Source organism: Phocoena phocoena, chromosome 8, assembly GCF_963924675.1.
Source record: "Phocoena phocoena chromosome 8, mPhoPho1.1, whole genome shotgun sequence".
Classification (NCBI taxonomy): Eukaryota; Metazoa; Chordata; class Mammalia; order Artiodactyla; family Phocoenidae; genus Phocoena; species Phocoena phocoena.
In genome coordinates, this window is record NC_089226.1 from 87351102 (window position 1) to 87371198 (window position 20097).

Here is a 20097-nt window from a genome sequence, read left to right on the forward strand (position 1 = left end):
TCAGCACTTGTAGTTACCAAATCCGACAAATCTCTTGCAAAGGTGAGTTGCTCACTCTGAAATCAGCGCTCATTCAGACATGCAGACTGAAGCGGGGACTCCAGCAGTCAAGACTGCTTAATTCTGGCACTTGCTAGATGTACAAACATCATTTGCTCAAGAAGTCAGCTAATTCCTCCTGATGGAGGGCCTGTCGGCATGCTGAGGACCGAGGGAGGGTGCTCGCGTGAGCAGGTTGTAGAAGCAGGACGGACTGGTTTAATGGATTAAGCTACTTAAGAAAATTTAAAAAGACGCACCAGTTAATATGTATTCCTCCCTTGATCGGCGTTGGTATTCCTCCCTTGGTAACAAGCTGGCGTTTTTGATTTCCCTGGCAGAGTTCCTCTCCTAAGCGATAAGCCAGACAGTCGTTCATTTGCTGAGACGTGATAGAAAATCGTAGATCATCGGAGGGAACCAGAGAGCCCTTGACTTCATAGGGAATGGGCTGCAGGTCTGATGTGTGGCCCTTCAGAGATTATTTTCTCCTTGGGCAGGGAGGTTATGGGACCAGCCATCTCTGCATGGATGGCGCAGGAGGTCGGAGTTCTAAAGTGCGGAGGCAAGAGTCGAGTCTCCTCCAGTGGCTGGAACCTGGGTTCTCTGGCCAGTTCTAGCCCTGCCCTTTGAGAGACTGGCTGGCCTCTGGGTCTTAGTCTCCTTGTGTTTAAAAAGGAGGAACTGCCTTCAGTACCTGCCTTGTGGGGATGTGTTTAGTTCTTCAGAGGAGGAGCTCTGGGTAAATGCTGGATTTTATTTTTAAATGTTGGAGAATGTATCTAGGACAGGCAGATGGCGAGTGTTTGCCTGCCGTGGAGACCGGGGGTGTGTCCACAGAAACAAGAATGAGCGGTCAAGAGCTGGAAAGGAACTTGGATATCATCTATTCCTGCCTTATTTTACACCTGGGAAACTGAGGTCCAGGGAGATGGAGCCACGTCCCCAGATCCCAACGGTGAATCCCATGTGCCTTTCTCTTTTGAGTTGCTTCATAACCATGTCGTTTGGAAAGGTTGGTTCATGGTTATAGTTTGGCTGCTATTAAAGAGCCTTAGGAATGATTAAAAGGAAGGTTAATTATTTCTTAGGAATAATGGAACTGAGACTGTCATGTGTTAGAAGACACACAGCCAGGGTCACATTGTGACCTTAACTATGCTCTTAAAACCTGGTGACTATCTGCAAAGTCTGCTTTTTTGGACCTAAGTGACCACTGGTCTCAGCCAGCCAGCCAGCCCCACCTTGCCCAGGCTGTGGCCTTTCTAGGGAGGCAGAGGGAGAAAAGGGACCCAGCCTTGTCTGAGTTACCACTACAGTACCAGCTCTAAGAGGAGAGGCAGGGAGACTGGAGGGAAGGAAGGAGTAACAATCTAGTACTGTTTATTGAACTCCCAGTATATGCCACCTACTCTGTTACATTTACTTTATCCCTTTATTTTATATATATATATCCCTCTATTATGTATATATATATATATATTATATATATATATGTATATATCCCTCAGCAGCCCTGACAGGGAGGTGGGGTCACCCTGGTTTCACAAGTGGAAAATTCAAGCTCAGAGAGGGTGACTCACCTGTCTGAAGTCACACAGCTAATTACAGTGATAAGGGAATCCGGCATTTGGCGATTGTGATGGGGTGTGCCGAATCACAGCCTTGGGTGCCCCAGCTCAGCCCCCGTTTGCTCAGCCCCCTGCAGCCCCATATTGGAGGGTGGGGTGAAGAGGCAGATAGCATGGACTATTCTGAGAAAGAAAGCTTTCCTGTGACTTTCTCCCACCCTGACATCTCAAGGGAGTTAGTATTTAAAAACTATCTGACCTTCTGGCTGGGCCTTGCTATTTTTGTTTTTGGAATGTCATGGCTTGGTAAGTTGGGTGGGTAAATCTGTCTTATGAGATGTGTTTATTTTTTTCCTCCACAATCCGCTTTTGCCCTGCAACTGTCGCTGCCTTTCAGAAAATGAAAAGAGTTCGTAATAAACCGAATCTCGCAGAGGGATGTCCTTGCATTTTTTTTCTCAGTGTGAACACTTGCCCCCTTTTATCCCTTCTCCTTTGATAGTTGATGGCGTTTTTGATGCTAGAACATTCGTGATAAATGGTTCCATATGTCTTTCATAGACTTTTCTCGAATATTAGCATGATATTTGTTCTTTATAACAAATTTTATTAGTGAAACATCTTTTAAAGGGTGGGAAAAAGTACCAAGAATAACGCGAAGAAAGTCTGTGTGCTTTCCGCCCAGCTCCGTTGAATTCTAATATTTTGTCATCCTTGCTTCAGGTTGGTTGAAAGAAAGAAATCTTACAGCTGGAATTCATTGGGTGCCTCTGATCCCATTTGACAGAGGGTAACCACTATCCTGATTTTGATATTTTCTCTTCTTGCACATTTTCAAAAATACCTTCACATCTGGCTGTATCCATTAGAGTAGTATATTTCTCATGTAAGTGCTAGTCTGCCACTTGCCTTTTTCACTAAGCATTAGGTTTCTCAGATTGATCCATGGTGATTCATGCCACTCCAGTTCATTAAATTGCAGCCCTGGGTAGTATTCCATTGTTGTGAATGGACCCGAGTTTTCATCCGTTCCCCTTTTGGTGACCATTTGGTGTGTCTTGCACTTTTGTGTTACAGCAGCGCCACGGTGAAGATTCTCTTGCTATTGTCCTGCGCACGCTTGCCCCCAGGCCTGGGGTATGTACCAGAAGAGGATCAGCTGGGTTAAATCCCTGGTGCGTCTTGCACCTCACCGGGAGTTGTCAGATTGCTCTTCTGAGTTGCTCCACACGTGTAGCCTGGGAGATCATGTTGTACCCCTGCCACGTGAGAATATCAGACTTCAAATTTTTGCAAGTCTGGTGGGTGTGAAAGAGAACTCCCTTGTTTCGTTAATCATTCTCTGATGCAAGTGGGGTTGAGTCCGTCTGAAGCAGCTACTTGTTCGCTCATCCGTCAACATACCTGTTCATTCCTATACTCTGACCGGTTTTCTGTTGGGTGGCCTATGTTTTCATATATAGTCTTGTAAGAAAATCCTGAATATGGATCTTTCTGGGTTACATATATGGCAGGTACCATTTCTAGTTAGTTGCTTATCTTTTACATTTGTTTAAAGTATCTTTTGAGGACTGGAAGTTTTACATTTTAATGCGGTCATGTTTATCACTCTTTATGGCCTGTGCTTTTTTTGAGTCTTCTTTTAGAAATCCTTCCTTACCCTGAGCTTGTCAAAATATGCCTTGGGACTTAAATGAAGCTCATTTTGCTTTTCTGGCCTTATTTCTTGGTTTGCTTTGGTGTTTTCCATACTTGCCGTGGGTGTATCTGTGCAGAGCAGAGTATAGGCTGCAGAACCATTTCCAGTGACTGTAGGAATGGTTGCAGCCATCCTGGGGCACATGAAGCTGGGCTGAACTTGGGATCAGAGCTGAATCCCCCTCTTCTTGACCCTTTGGCTGTTTCTGAGAGGTGCTGAAGTGCAGAGTTGATTGGTCCTCTCTGAAGCCTGGCTTATCTGCAAGCCTCATAAATTGGTTATAAAGTTGTCCCCTCTCTCGTCTTTCAGTTTATCTTCACTGCCTGATTCTTACTTCCTGCTGCTGCTGTCGATTGAAGCTGAAATGACAGAAGGCACATGGGGCCAAGTTCTCACCCTGGCCTGCCACGCGGGTCACCCTTGGTGAAGACACGGCATGTGTTAAAAGAGAACGCCTGTAAAAAGTTCATCTAGAAAAGTTCTTTGCTTCTCTTCCTTCCCTCCTAGGAGCTCAGGAGTGTTTTACAGAACTCATCTCATTTGTTCGTTGTCTTTTGCACAGAAATACAAATAGGTTCAGGTAGGCTTTGGGTAAATTCACAGAACCTGAGCGTGTCAGAACCGGAAGGGTCCTTAGGAGCCATCACTCACGCAGTCAACAAGCATTTCCTGAGTGTCTGCTCGGTGCCTGGCACTGGCGGGGACACAGGGCAGCAGAGGCCCCTGCCTTTGTGGTGGGGGAGCAGCCACTGAACCACAGGGGTCATTTCAGAATGTGGTAGGTGTGATGGCGCAGAGAGGAAGGCCTTTTGGGTTGGGCGCCTCTGCTATTTTGTTATTTTAGGCAGACCTACCATCTTCTCACTTAGGAGTCTGCAAACTGTGGCCCAGGGGCCAAAGCCAGCCCGCCACAGCCCCTGAGCTAAGAATGGTTTCTACATTTTTTAAATGGTTGAAAAAAAATTAAACATTTGCAATAGATTTTGATGATAGGGGACACTAACTTTGAATCTCAATCACCTGCCCCCTTCCCCGAGAAAGAATTCTGTTCTTTTCATTAGTAGACCTGTGCTACGGAAATTGTTCTCAATTATGATGGTTGTATTTTGAATTTCATCAATAAAAATTGTGTGGAATATTGTTTTCTCTCCTATTATGTAAGTACTGGTATAATATCTTTAATTTGGCCTCCTGTCCTGCACAGCCTAGAATATTTACCATCTGGCCTAAAACGTTGGCAGACCCCTGTTCTAGCTGTGTGACGTCGTCAGTCTCAGTTTTCTGGTCTGCAGAATGGGCGTGGTGCCTATTTCAGAGGGCTATTGTGAAGGCAGAGAAAGAGAACGGATGTTAAACTCCTACCAGGTATTAGGAGCTTCAGTAGATGTTAGATTTTCCCTAGTGAGAAGTCAATTATCAACTCCTTAAGGGCTGTTAAAGGGAATGTAGGAGAGTTGGGGACCAGGGTGGGGTGGGGCTCAGAGCTCACCTTTGAGAATCAGTGTCCTGAGGAACAGCATCCCCCAGCGTTGCTGTCCAGCCCCTGAGCTGTGGACCTTGGACCTTGCAAGGGTTGCATCCCGACAGCTCTACAAATCCCCATGATGTTAATGCCGCCTGGACATAACTTTCCTAATGAAGCATACCTAAAAAATGTAAGGAACAGCTCTGGGCCCTTAACGAGGCTATAAATACAGTACGAAAATAATTTATGGAGCTGTTTCCTGGTGAAGAACTGTCCTTTTCCTAGACCTCTTCGCTTTCCCTTTGCTTGCCTCATTAATACTAGCCGTTGGCTTTCTTTGCTAACTCATTTTAAGAAGGAAACAAAGCATTTGTCATTTTGTAGTGGCCTCTGAAAGGGGAAGCCGTGTGAAGTGCAGATGTGGGTCGGACAGCTAGGCTCACTCACTGTCAAGGTGACTCACTCCATCCATAAAGTGTTCCTGCAGGAAAGTTACACGCGATCTTCAGGGTCAGTGTAAATACAATACACTGTATGTGTAAATATGAAATCTGTGGGTGCCAAGGGTCAGCATTCCTGGGCTGAATCCATGAGTCATTTTATAACTTCTCACCTCTGTCCCTGGGCTGCGTATCTTCCTTGCAGGTGGGTACACAGAGACCAGGGCTCCTGGAATGAGCTAACAGGGCGGGCAGGGCACTGTGCAGAGTCTCGACAGAGCTGGAGACCTGGCTCAGCTTACATGCTTGGAGACAGAGGCCCATCCTCACTCCAGGCTCAGATATCCACGCGTGACTGCTCCCTCCCTGGTGACAGCCAGGAGGCTCCCTGTGGCCGAGCTCTAGTGGGAAGCAGCTGGTTTGATGAGAACCAAATGGCTCTGGGAAGTGCTCGGGACAGATGTCTGCGGTTCCACCCAACACCGATGCCACCACGAGGAGCAGTCTGGAGTCGAAGGGACCTTCGGGGATTTTTCCAGGATAGTTTAGGAACGAATCGCGACAGACCCGCTCGCTTGGTGCTTTCGTGTGCCCACGCATGGACTGTACGTGTGTATTTGAAGGAGCGAGTCAAAGGGAAAACGGACGCTTGTCTTCAGTGGCCTCAAAACGTTACATCTGTCGGCGTCATGTTCCAGGCAGTGGGAAGAGGTGTGTGAATTCTCCAGGGAGGTTTCAGGGACGATCTAGTTGAGATCTGCAAGTTGGAGCGCTAAGCTGTATGTGTGTCTGTACATATATGTGCCTGTGTCTTGCTTCGTTGTTCGAGCCTGCCGACCAGACGATCAGGAAGGGAAAGATAAAAACGAAGGTGACTGGGCAGAAATCTGAAAGCAGGGCCTGTTGATAGTTTGCAGATGCCAAGTCCATCTCGCATCGCGATAAGGCGTGCCCTTAGCGGGAGGAGGTCGGCAGAGGGAGAGCAAAGCATGTGGAGGGCTCCAGCGGGTGGAAGAGGATTCCCATTTCTCAGCTAGAAAAGTCAGCATTGCTCACTGCATGTTCCAGAGGGAGCAGAATGTAGCCGCTGTCTTGAGTTTTTGCAGTGCCCCCTCATCAAGTAGAAATTTGTGGGTGCCAGAAATTTTGGAAGAAGCCGCAGCGGCAGGTTCTTTGCTTTTGCCCAATGGGGGAGGACTTGGGATTTTCTTTTCAGTCTTGGTGCAGATGGCGTAGTTATTTTAAGTAAGTGATGTGCTGCTGCAGTGAAAATGGGCAACTCTTTTTCATTTTTCAGCCTAATGAAAAAAGAAAAAGGAGAAGGAGAAACCCCAGCTAGCCAACTTCGTGCTAATGCTTGTCTTTTTTGCATTCTAAATGTGTCCCAAGACACTGAGATGGGATAAATATTTCAGCTACTAGAAAGTCCTGCTGCCCGGCTGAAAAGATTTCTAACCTCTTTTAAAGCAGACGGGGTAGTAATTTACTTGCACAAATCCAGAGACCCCTGTGTCCCTTATTTTTAACTATATATGTAAGATCCCACTCACCTTCCAGGGGATGACGCAGGGGGTAGATGGAACTTTCCAAGGAAGTGTGTGAGGGATGGGGGATAAATCAGTAACTGAACACTTGGTTTTCTTATGAGAATGACCACAGATATTTACTGAGAACCTACTGAGTGCAGGATGCCCAGGATGGAGAGCAAAACGAAGCAATGCCCATCGGCCTTTGGGGTCGTGCATTCTGGTGGGAGAGAGTACAGATTCATTGGTGAGCACAGTTGGGGTGAAGGAAAACACAGGACACGACCAGAGCAGAAAACAGGGATCAGCTTTAGATTGGGTGAAGGAATCAGTGAAGGAATCTCAGAGTCAGTGATGTAAAGCTGAGGTCAGAGGACAAATGAGATTAGCCAGATGTACCAGTCTGCTGGAGCTGCCGTGACAAGGTACCACAGAGTGAGTGGCTTCAACAATAGACATTTATTTTCTCATGGTTCTGGAGGCTAGAAGTCTGAGGTCAAAGTGTGCAGGGTTGGTTTCTTTTGAGGCCTGTCTCCTTGGCTTGTAGATTGCTGCCATCTCCTTGAGTTTTTACGTGATCTTCCCTGTGTGTGTGTGTGTGTCCTAATCTCTTTTTATAAGGACACCAATCAGATTGGATTAGGGCCCATGCTAATGGCCTCATTTTAACTTAATCAACACTTTAAAAGCCCTAGCTCCCAATATAGTCACATGCTGAGGTACAGGGGTTAGGACGTCAACATATGAACTCTGGGGGGACACAATTCAGCCCATAACAGCAGGTGGAATGTGCATGGAAGAATCGGGGTGAGTGAACAGTGTGTGCAGAGGACCACTGCAGGGCGGACATTGGTGTTGGAAGAAATGGTTGGAATGAGATTGTAGAGGTAGGCGCGGCCTGATCATGCCTGGCTTTGTAAACCGTGGCAACGGTTTTAGATTTATTATAGGGGCACCGATGAGCCATCAGCAGCATTTAAAATCTCCTTCTGCTATGAGGAGAAGAAACTGGTGGGAGTGAGAAGTGAAAGGGGGAAGGTTGGTTTAAGCCAGGATTTCTCAAGTCAGCACTCTTGACTTTTCGGGCTGGGTGGTTCTTTGTTGTGAGGGTCTGCCCCGTGCATCGCAGGTGTGCATTCCTGGCCTCTACTCAGAAGAGGCCACAACCGAAAATGTCTCCAGACACTGCCATATGTCCTCTGGGGGCCAAAATTGTCCCCCGTTAAGAGCCATTGGTTTAAAGAGGGCATGAGGTCTCAGTGGCTTGGATTGGATGGTGTCAGTTTAGTGAGGCACCTTGGATGGGTTTGAGGAAGATCTTTGAAGACAGAGTCAACGTGATTTAACCTCTCTTTTCCTTGGTTTCTCCTCATACTCTCGAGTCTGCTGATACTGTCACTTCCCTAAAGCACAAGGCCCTGCGCCCCCTGTGTGGGTGATGGAGTTGCTCCGACGTGCACAGACTGTCCCTCCGAGTTATCATTCACCCGGCCCTGGGGATCCGAGGTCCTGCCGGTAGGACACTGGGAGCCCCGTGGCTGCAGGACCACCTGTGTCCAACCCACGTGGTGTTTAGTCTCGGCATCGCACCCTCTCATTTATCAAATCCCCGTGCCGCCAGCCTCTTGACTCCCAGAGCAAGCACTTTGGGATCTCGTCTGGACAGTTTTCTTGCCCCAGAAATCTGTTTATCAGAACAAGGTTTCACAGTTTCGGCGACTCTTCCAGGGGGCTTGCCTTCGAGGAGCTAGTTCTGCACAAACAAGTGTAAGTGACTTCCAAGCACATTAGAATGGCAGTTATGTTCTGGAGCCCTGAAGAGTTCCCTGCTGGCCGGGGGGAGCCCAGAGCAGTTGTTAGGAAACAGCTGGAACGTGTAGGTTTTCAGTGTTATGTATTGTGTGTCTGGCTGAGATCCAGCTCCATGCTGTCCTTCTAGACTCCTCTCCTACGAGACCCATTCTGGCATCTTGCAACTCTGCCCGGAGGTGGGGAATTGGCTTCACGACCATCTCAGGGTTGGTGGTGGCTTCCTCAAGTCGAGTCTTGAGAGGGATTCTGATATCGACAGTGGACTCAGTGGACAGAGTCCACTGTGATTAGTGATATCTGACCGTGGTGTAGCATTGGAGAAATTGGGGCACAGTCTTTTCGCAATTCCTAACTATCAGAGCTCTGTGTTTTTTTATTCCATACCCATCGTGGCCTGCGCTGAGCCTGCCTGCTCTGGTCTTTGCCATCTTTCTGTAGATGTGACGGGTCCTTACGTTTCATCTCTTTGTCTATCAACATCCACTGCGAATGCCACCTCTTTCCTGTGACCTTTCTTTAGTGCCTTGAATTCTGACTTTATCTTAAGAGCACTGGGGAGCCATTCAGTGGCTTTTTAAAGCCAAGAAGTGTCATGATTGATCTGCTCTTTAGAAAGGTCCCTCTGAGATAGACTTGAGGGGAGGCTGGGGTCACTTGCGGCAGTGATCCTGGTAAGAGATGGTGGTGATCTGGGCTGCAGTCATGGCTGTAGCAGCGGAGACTAGCATGCAGGACTTGGTGATTGGCCATCGTAGGGGGTGATTGAGTGAGGAGGGGACAAGGAAGAATTTGAGGAATCCAGTGCAGGTTTTTAGGGCAGGATGAAGCCCCTCACTGTAGCTGCTCTTCTAGAATTCTTCAGTGAATTACACAAGCTCATTTTCAGTAGGGTGTTCATGTACAGTATAAGTTCAGTGCAATGGGGCAGATGGTCTGTAAGGAATCGCCGTGGCACCTGAGCTGATGTGGTACCGCTTGCCTCTGGCTCTGTCTTTTCCAATTTTTTGCCCACTCGTTCCAGCTGTAAAATGTTTTTAGTGTAACCCCGGTAGAACCTTAGGCACACAACAGGGTGACTGCCCATTTCTCCTTGGGGAAGACTTCAGAGGCAGAGTAACACAGAAGTTGTACGCTAATGGGTGTGTTGGGATTTCCAGGATACCCTATGAGTTGAAGGGCATTCCAGGTAAAAATTACAGCACATGTAAAGGATAGTGGCATGAAAGAAGGTGTGATGTCAGGGGTCTGGCATGAGATGCTTCTCTTGGCAAAGCTTGTGGAAGAGCATCGTGGGCCCTGCCCTCGCTCCTGCTGCCCCCAGGCAGGTCTGGACATCCCTCTTAGTACAGGGCACTAAAATTGTTAGTATACCCTTGTACCTTTCCAGCCTGGAGGGAAGAGCCCTAGCTTTCATCTCTGCATCTTTAACACTTAGCAGGAGTGTCTGGTCATAAATGTTCAATAAATGCTTAGTGAAAACTCAGGAGGGAGCCCTGGAGGGACCGGGTCTTTTATTTCTCCTTTTCCTCTAAGACTTTTATTTCCTGATGGCTCCTGATCTCCCAGCCATTGATCACAGTAGCTCAGACGGATCAGATTGATCCAGTTCTGGCTCCCTTGACAGTCTGCACCCAGGGTCCACTGGTGGATGAATTTAGCTCTCCTTGGCCTTCCCTGTTTGCTTTCCAGCCTATGAGTTCGCACTTTTGGGTGAGGGCCTTGGCATTCTGTGCCTGTGTTCAGTGGAGTCGAATCTAAACCTTGGGGCTCGGTGCTAAATCTCCAGGAACACTTGGCAAGCAGTCCAGGGACCTTGGGACTCTCTTAGGGTTAAAAGGCCTGTGTTGAAGTTTTGGTGTGGCCTTTGCTCCCCGTGTGACCCCAGGCAGGTTGGTTTATGTGGGTGATTCCTATTTCCTAAAGTGAAATGATGTCCCCGTATTCCCGCTGACTTGGCCCAAGTGCAAGGATTCTGTGATCATAGGGCCACAGAGTCTGAGGTCTGGACGGAGTCTGCAGTTCCTGCTACTGGGTACTGGAAGTCCTGCGCTCCCTCTGTCTTGGCACCTTCCTTTTTAGCCACTGCTCATGGCCAGAAGAGAACGTTTGGGTTTTACTACCAGGCTTTTTGACAGAGAAAGAAGAAAAGTCCATGAACCCCTGTTGTGTGCTCAGCACCAGCGAAGGGCTTTACCTGGGGCTCTCCATTAAGTCCTCGCAGAATCCCTGGGGGTGGAGCAGATTATGGGTCCCTTTCACAGATGAGAAAACTGAGTCCCAGAGAGGCAATGTCACCCACCAGAAGTCTCACATACACAATCCGTGTCGAAGAAGAGTTGTGCGGTCCCGGGTTCTTGCTGCCTTGGCGGAGCCGTCTGACCTCCCTGTCCCCTGTCTCCCACAGAGAGCCAGCTGCTCCCCGGGAACAACTTCACCAACGAGTGCAACATTCCAGGCAACTTTATGTGCGGCAATGGGCGGTGCATCCCCGGCGCCTGGCAGTGCGATGGGCTGCCCGACTGCTTCGACAAGAGTGACGAGAAGGAGTGCCGTGAGTGGCCTGGCCCTTTGCTGGGGCAGGAGGAGGGTGGCGGCAGTCCTGGGGCATCAGCGAGGAGTTCTGGGTCTGACTCAGCCCTGTACGCTCTGCGTGCTGCCCACGGCGGGGCCAGGGCCTCTGGGGGCAGGGCTGTCCTGCCCTCTCCACCTGTAGTTCTGTCTCAGAGCAGCGTGCTCTGTGCAGAAACAGGGGTCTTGGTGGGATGGGAGCCACAGCTTTCGGGGAGCAGAGGACCTGTCCGCCAGGCTCTACTCACCCTCCCCCTGGGAGACTCTCACTGCCTTCACTTTACACACGAGGATGCTGAGACTCCCAGAGGTTATGTAGCTTCAGTATCTTCTAACCAGGAAGCAGCAGACCTGGATTTGAACCCAGGGCTGCCTGACCCCAAGGTCCAGGCTGGTAACCATCTTGCACATCTTCTACATTGTGCAGTATTCTTGAGGATGAAATAAGCTTTAGCATCACGTCAAGTATTTAGCATGGAGTTGTTACTGACTTTGCAGTAATCTGCTTCCAAATGCCCTTTTCTTTGCCAACACCTGGACATCATCTTCAAATGGGCAACACTAGGACCGGGATTCTTTCTGATCCTCTCCACCCCCTCATTCTTCAGCCTCTTTCCCGTTTTGTACCCAAAATCCGCGTGAGATGTGAGTCAGTGGTAATCTGTGAGAAAGGAGGCACCAGGGATGTGAGTTGAGGGGCCTCCAGGAGGTGGAACGATCATCCTCCCTGCCCCCTAGAGGTGTGTTTCTCTTCTTTGCCAAAGTTTGGTGCTGCAGAGGGAGCTGGGCCACGGCACGCTGGCCGGCAGGAAGTACACCAGGAGTCCTGGGCCCAGGGTCGTCCGGTGCCTGGGGACCACACAGCTGGACGATGGTTCTTGGCAGTTTCCTGGGCTTTGGGCACCAGGCCACAGGGCCTCTCGCACAGGAGAACTATGTGTTCTGGCTCTGAATCTGCCATCTTTTTGGGAGCCAGCTGAGGAAATGAGGAGAAGATGATAATTTGAACTTTTCACATAGCTGTTACCGGGATTTGAGGCTCAGCTTGTTGCGCAGGAAGGAGCTCTGGGTTTGGGGCCCCCTCTGGATCCAGGCCCCCTCTTCCTCGTGATGTACTCCCTCTGAGACTGGCCCCTCTGAAATCTGTCCAGTGTCCCTGCTGCCTGCCCCCGCTCTTCAGAGAAATTTTGGGAGGGGTTGGGTTGAGGGTATGTTTTTTGTGGGAAATAGTTCATTTTCTTTGTTGCTTGTGATTTCTTCTGAATCGACTATTATACCTAATGCATTTTTATTTTTGCAGAATTAAAAAAGAGTATTATGTCTATTGCAGCCTTTTCTGTTTCTAGCCTGGCTTCAAAATTGCTAGAAATTGAATGTTTGTAATTTGAGTTTCAGATGAGATAGTATGCGTGAACCCTATAATCTGTCCAGTTCTGAGCATTATTAAACACTCTGAATGTGTGGAATGATCATTTTTGGAATATGGTGTGTATTGGAACTCCAGTAAATGCAGATTGTCTTTAGCTGAGCTGGGAATGTTCAGAACGGGACACGTTTGTGACAGAATACAGGATCGGAAGTTGAGACCTAAGTTATATCCCCAGCTTTGTCAATTTCGACTGTGTGATTATTAAAGTTCTCTGTGACAAGCTGTGTCCTGTGCCAGTCCAGTTCCATGATTTCAGAATTCATGCGTAAACGGGAAGAGTTGGTGGAAAGAGAAATTTTCAAAAAAAGAAAAGATAGTGTGGGCAGCTGCCTGGTGCAGTTTGGTTTGGTCTGGAACAGGCTCGCCTTGGCTATTCTCCGTTAATTTTTTTCTCCTCATTACCGACCCGTCACCCCCAAATGTAGTAGAGACTTGATTGGCATTTATTTAGTCTTTTGATCAAAGCATAATTTGAAAAACCATACACATAAACACACGCATTCGAAAAACCTTTCCTCTGTTGCCCTTCTTTTCTCCTTTGGTCTTTAAATTCTAAAAACAGAAGAACACTAGAAAGTTTAGACAACAGAGGGAAGGAAAAGAAGTCCTTTTTCTAAGACAAAGTTTCCTTGCATTTCAGATTTCTTACATAGTCCCTTCCCAGTCTAGGACCTGCGGGTTGAGCCCTGGAGAAGGACTGTGTCCAAATCGCAGCCCTCCCTTCCATCCCTCTCCCCCAGCGCTGTGTGATCTTAGAAAAGTTACCAGATGGTCTAAAACTTAGCCATTGGAAGGATTAAATGAGAACGAATTCCTTAAGCTTCTGCTGCCTCAATCCCCTCCTCTCCAAAATAAGAATAATCAGCCTTCTAAGTGACATTGTTGTGGCGTTTTAATGCATGTTAAGCGCACAGCACAACGGCTGGGTATAGTCAGTGACTTGTAAACGGTAACTGTTATTGCTCAGTCCACACAAAGTACATTCATTGTCATGGGGACGTGTGATTGAGTAACCTGCTTTTTCTACTTCAATTTAGAGGCCCTTTGCCACATTACCGTATAGGTAGCAACGATAATTGTTGTTTTGTGAGGTTACCTACTGTTCCATCAAGTAGATGCACGGTAACCTAATTATTCCCCTCTTGTCGGGTGTTTAAGTCTCTTTTGCTTTTTTACTTCTGCTGATCAAAACGTTTAGGGTCGACAGCAATCCCACTCCTGGGCATATACCCTGAGAAAACCATAATTCAAAAAGAGTCATGTACCACAGTGTTCATTGCAGCTCTATTTACAATAGCCAGGACATGGAAGCAACCTAAGTGTCCATGGACAGATGAATGGATAAAGATGTGGCACGTATATACAATGGAATATTACTCAGCCATAAAAAGGAACGAAATTGAGTTATTTGTAGTGAGGTGGATGGACCTAGAGTCTGTCATACAGCGTGAAGTAAGTCAGAAAGAGAAAAACAAATACCATATGCTAACACACATATGGAATCTAAAAAAAAAAAAAAAAAAGGTTCTGAAGAACCTAGGGGCAGGACAGGAATAAAGACACAGACGTAGAGAATGGACTTGAGGACATGGGGAGGGGGAAGGGTACGCTGGGACGAAGTGAGAGAGTGACACGGACATATATACACTACCCAATGTAAAATAGGTAGCTAGTGGGAAGCAGCCGCATAGCACAGGGAGATCAGCTCGGTGCTTTGTGACCACCTAGAGGGGTGGGATAGGGAGGGTGGGAGGGAGACGCAAGAGGGAGGAGCTATGGGGATATATGTATATATAGCTGACTCACTTTGTTATAAAGCAGAAACTAACACACCATTGTAAAAAAATTATACTCCAATAAAGATGTTAAAAAATAAAAAAATTTTTTTTTAGTAAATAAAATGAGAGAGTTGAACAAAACAAACAAACAAAAACAATGTTTAGGGTCGATTAAGGAACTTATGCATGCCTGGAGGGTAGAAATGCAGGATGGTTTCAGCCAGAGCCAGGCTGGGCTGGGCTGAGGTCTCCAGGGTAGGTACCATCTGGTCCATCCTTTCGAGGGCTCCCTGAGAGTTGTCCATTTAGAATTTGTGCCGCCTCCTTCTGTGTCTCGTTCAGAAGTTACAGAGCTCTTTCACTGATTCTTTGGAACAACTTGGTACTTACAGGAAGGAGAGAGAAGGCGGCTGATGTTCTCACTTGCTAGAGGCGATTGCCTCAAAAGCCCTACGACATAGCTTTGGCATTTAGAAAAGAATACACTTAACCAAGGAGAAGTCTTGCCCTTTCCAAAGGGTGAGAGAAGGGCCTGGAGAAGTGTGTCTTGGAGGGATACGAGGCAGAGAGCAGCTATTCTGTACCCACGGCAGAGGAAAGATTTTCGTGAGACAGGGAGAAACTTTTTTATTATAAAGGTAATAAAATGTTATATTGTAAAAATCGGGGGAACAGGGAAGGAGAAAAACAGAATCCCACATAGAGTCTGTACGCTACCAGACCCACTGTGAGCATCTTACAAGTTTACATTCAGGCTTTTCTCGGTGGTAATCACCATAGGTATACGATTTTATATTTTAATTTTTTTCCCAGGTAACATTTCAACATATTAACATTTTTCTGTGTTTTCCCCCATATTTCCCTATCACTTTTAACGCTTAAGTGGCCCATTCACTTGGTGAATAAATATAGTTTATTTACTTATTATTTGGTATTTATGTTGTTTCCAGTTTTTCACTGTTAGAAATAGTGCTTACGGTTGTGAAATGAGGGTAGATATGACTTTCCCCCTGTTTTGAGAAATGGTCTTCAGCTCGATTCTCAGAAATGCAATGACCAGGTTGAAGGACAGGAGCCTTTTCTGCCTCTTGCCCACTTGTTCTGCCAATGGTTTGCATCAGCTTTTGCTCACCGGCAACATGTGAGACGTCTGGCTTTTAGTCTTGGCAGCATTGGGAAATACCTTTTTAAAAAAATCGGTTTTCTGGTTCGTTTAATAGTTGAAAACAGTTACATATTTTAATTTTCATATTTTAAGTTATCTAAAGAGGTTGAATGTTTTTCCCAACCCCCTATGGACTAGTTGTATTTCCGACCTTGTGAAATATCTATTAATGGACTAGAATAAATTTCCAATTGGGTGGAGTCATTAGATTTTCCACCTTAGAGTTTTGAGAGTAGGGGCTCCTTTGGGGATAGTCTGAGTGTATTTCTGTTCTTGGTTAGTGGAATGCCCTTAAGTGATCGTTTTAGCCAAATAACTTTTTGTTATAATAAAGGAATAAGGATATGTTTTAGAAAAGCATACAAGTTCCATGGAAGCCCTGATTATGGCAAGAGCAATGACATGCCGTTACTTGAGCTTCCCTTGGGCTGCACTGTCCCAGGCACTTTACATTATAGTAACTCACGGATTGTCACGAGCCTTATGAGAAAGGGACTGTTATTATCTCCAGATGAGGAAACTGAGCCACAGAGAGATGCAGACCCTGTCAGCTGTCCCAGCGTGTAAGTCCTCATAACCTTCCTCCATCAGAGACCACCGGTGGGTTCATTCAGTCTTTTTGTACATGGATCTCTGTTATTCTGCTGAACAGAATCGTACTGTATGTTATCACTACTGATCTGAGTTTTTTAAAAATTAAGAAACGTCGAAAATGTTTTTCTGTGTACAGGTATACCTTGGAGATACCCTGGTTTCACTTCTAGACCACCGCAATAACGCGAGTCACACAAATTTTTTGGTTTCCCAGTGCATATGAAAGTTGTGTTTACACTATACTGTAGTCCATTAAGTATACAATAGAATTATGTCTAAAAAATAATGTACATACGTTAATTAAAAAATACTTTCTTGCTTAAAAATGCTAACCATCATCTGAGCCTTCAGCGAATTGCAATCTTTTTCCTGGTGGAGGGTCTTGCCTCGGTATTGATGGCTGCTGACTGATCACGGTGGTAGTTGCCGAAGGGTGGCATGGCTGTGGGAATTTCTTAAAATGTTACTTAAAAGTGAAGTTTGCTGCATTGATTGACTCTTTCATGAATGATTTCTCTGTGGCGGCAATGCTGTATTTGATAGCATTTTAGCCACAGAACTTCTTTTAAAAGTGGAGTCAGTCCTCTCAAACCTGCTGCTGCTTCTTATCAACTAAGTTTTATGTAACGTTCTAAATCCTTTGTCATCATTTCAACAATCTTCACAGCATCTTCACCAGGAGTAGATTCCATCTCGAGAAACCACTTTCTTTGCTCGTCCATAAGAAGTAACTCTCCTCATCCGTTACAGTTTTGTCATGAGATTGCAGCAATTCAGTCACATCTTCAGGCTCCACTTCTAGTTCTAGGTCTCTTGTTTCCACCACATCTGCAGTTACTTCCTCCACTGAAGTCTTGAACCCCTCAAAGTCTTCTGTGAGGGTTGGAATCAACTTCTTCCAAACTCCTGTGAATGTTGATATTTTGACCTCTTCCCATGAATCACGAATGTTCTTAATAGCATCTAGAATGGTGAGTCCTTCCAGAAGTTTTTCAATTTACTTTGCCCAGATCCATCAGAGGAATCACTACCTTTGGCAGCTATAGCCTTATGAAATGTATTTCTTAAAAAATAAGACTTGAAAGTCAAAATTACTCCTTGATCCATGGGCTGCAGAATGGATGAGGTGTTAGCAGTCATGAAAACAGCATGAATCTCACTGTACATCTCCATCAGAGCTCTTGGGTGACCACGTGCATTGTCAGAGAGCAGTAATATTTTGAAAGGAATCTTTACTATCTGAGCAGTAGGCCTCAAGAGGGGGTTTAAAATATTCAGTAAACCATGTTGTCAACAGATGTGCTGTCATCCTGGCTTTGTTGTTCCATATAGAGCACAGGCAGTGTAGATTTAGCATCATTCTTAAGGGCCTTAGAATTTTTAATGGTAAATGAGCATTGGCCTGAACTTAAAATCACCAGCTCTTTTAGCCTCCTAACAAGAGAGTCAGCCTGTCCTTTGAAGTTTTGAAGCCAGGCATTGACTTCTCCTCTCCAGCTATGAAAGTCCTAAATGGCGTCTTCTCCCCATATATTGCTGTTTTGTCTACATTGAAAATTTATAGTCACCTTTATTAATTATCTGAGCTAGAGCCTCTGGATAACTTGCTACAGCTTCTACATCAGCACTTGCTGCTTCACCCTGCACTTTTATGTTATAGAGATGGCTCTTTCCTTAAACCTCATGAACCAACCTCTGCTAGCTTCAGACATTCCTCTGCAGCTTCCTCACCTCTCTCAGCCTTCACAGAATTGAAGAGTTAGGACCTCGCTCTGGATCAGGCTTTGGCTTAAGGGAATGTTGTGGCTGGTTTGATCTTCTATCCAGACTACTCAGACTTTCTTCCTATCAGCAATAAGGCTGTTTTGCTTTCTTATCATTTGTGTGTTCACTGGAGCAGCACTTTTAATTTCCTTCAAGAACTTTTCATTTGCATCTACAGCTTGGCTACTTGTTCAGCACTAGAGGCCTAGCTTTTGGCCTGTCTTGGCTTTCAACATGCCTTCCTCCCTAAGCGTAATCATCATTTCTAGTTTTTTATTTAAAGTGAGAGACTTGTGACTCTTCCTTTCAATTGAACACTTAGAGGTCATTATATTATAGGGTTATTATTTGGCCTAATTTTTTTTTTTTTTTTTTTTTTTTTTTTGCGGTACGCGGGCCTCCCGCTGTTGTGGCCTCTCCCGTTGCGGAGCAGCAGGCTCAGCGGCCATGGCTCACGGGCCCAGCCGCTCCGCGGCATGTGGGATCTTCCCGAATCGGGGCACGAACCCTTGTCCCCTGCATCGGCAGGCGGACTCTCAACCACTGCGCCACCAGGGAAGCCCGTGGCCTAATTTTAATATTGTGTCTCCGGGAATAGGGAAGCCTGAGGAGAGGGAGAGAGCTGGGGGAATGGCCAGTTGGTTGATGGAACAGTCAGAACACACACAACATTTCTCAATTAAGTTCGCCATCTTATATGGGTATGGTTCGTGGAGCCCCAAAACAATGACAATAGTAACATCAAAGATCAATGATCAGAGATCACCATAACAAATATAATAATAGTGAAAACATTTGAAATATTGTAATAATTACCAACATGTGACACAGAGACACAAAGTGAACAAATGCTGTTGGAAAAATGGCTTGACACAGGGTTGCCACAAGCCTTCAATTTGTAAAAAACTCAGTATCTGCAAAGTGTGATCAAGTGAAATGCGATAATACGAGGTATACCTGGAAATGATTTCTAAAGTGGCTATTAGTCCTGTGAATCTCTGAAAGAAGAGACTGTACTTTACTACTGCCCCTTGCTGTAATAATAAAGCAGCAATCCAAACTTCTAGAACATACGTGTGACCTGGAATCAAGAGCCTTAAGATCTCCTGCCAGCTTTGTGTTGGATTGCAGCTGCCATCTCTCTGTGGTCTAACCAAATGGGGGAGGGATCTTGGAGGGTTGAGATCCATGTTACAAGGTGGTTCGTTTTCTTCTTTGAAAAATTATATTGATCGCTATTTTTGTTTTTGTTTTGTTTTTGTGGTACGCGGGCCTCTCACTGTTGTGGCCTCTCCCGCTGTGGAGCACAGGCTCCGGACGCGCAGGCCCAGCAGCCATGGCTCGCAGGCCCAGCCGCTCCGCGGCATGTGGGATCTTCCCGGACTGGGGCACGAACCCGTGTCCCCTGCATTGGCAGGCGGACTCTCAACCACTGCGCCACCAGGGAAGCCCTTGATCGCTATTTCTGAGGCATGTACTGACTTTTAAAGTCCCAGGCCCTTTATATGTGTGTGTGTGTGTGTGTGTGTGTGTGTGTGTGTGTGTGTGTGTGTGTTGGCGGGGATGGGGATGGGGATAAATTCAAGAATCTTGTCAAATGATAAAATTTTAATGAATCTCCAAATCCAGAGACATAGAAAAATAGGTGAAAAAATGGAATTTGAATTTTATTTGCTTTTAATGTTCCCAGCCATTTCTTGAGCACGGCTTTTAATTGCACCAGTGTGATGGCAGAAATCCAGGAGATTGGGCTGAGAGGGCAAGTTTGAAATAATGATCACCAAGGAATGTAAGGGGAGGAAAGCGCAGTCAGAAACTCTTCCTTTCCTTTTTATGGTCTTCATCGTAGGCCTCTAGGTGGCGCCACATATAATGTTTTCTTTTAAACCTGGTGCTTCAGGGCAAGCAGAGATGAGGGGAAATAACTGGATTCTGCGTTATTCTTCTCACCAAACTTTAGCAGTAATTCAGCGATTTCGCCAAGGCACCTACTGCTTGGCTCACATGCAAAATGCCCCAGGAAATCAGGCAGTTTCCATGGGGTGGGTACAGCTTGCTTCTTTCTCTCTTAGGCTGCTCTGTCTTTTCTCAGAGAACGGGGTGTGAGAGCTGACATGCTGTGACCTGGGAAAGCAGCCTGTCAATGAGCTGGGGAATGCAACTACAGTGGGATCTAATACTCCCCTTCTGCGTAAGAAGCAAAACTGGCACAACGCTATCATTATGGGTTGAATTGTGTCCCCAGCC

The 20097-nt window shown here is 46.3% G+C and overlaps 1 protein-coding gene across 1 annotated transcript in view; it reads left to right on the forward strand.

Annotated features, from left to right (window-relative positions):
- The first annotated feature begins 10964 nt into the window (after window positions 1-10964).
- The window catches only part of LDLRAD3 (low density lipoprotein receptor class A domain containing 3), a 178385-nt gene continuing 169252 nt past the window's right edge, over window positions 10965-20097 (forward strand). Inside the window, exon 1 of the mRNA XM_065882803.1 lies at window positions 10965-11103. Coding sequence (XP_065738875.1) covers window positions 11016-11103 — 88 coding nt within the window. The 5' untranslated portion in view covers window positions 10965-11015. The remainder of the gene's footprint in view (window positions 11104-20097) is intronic.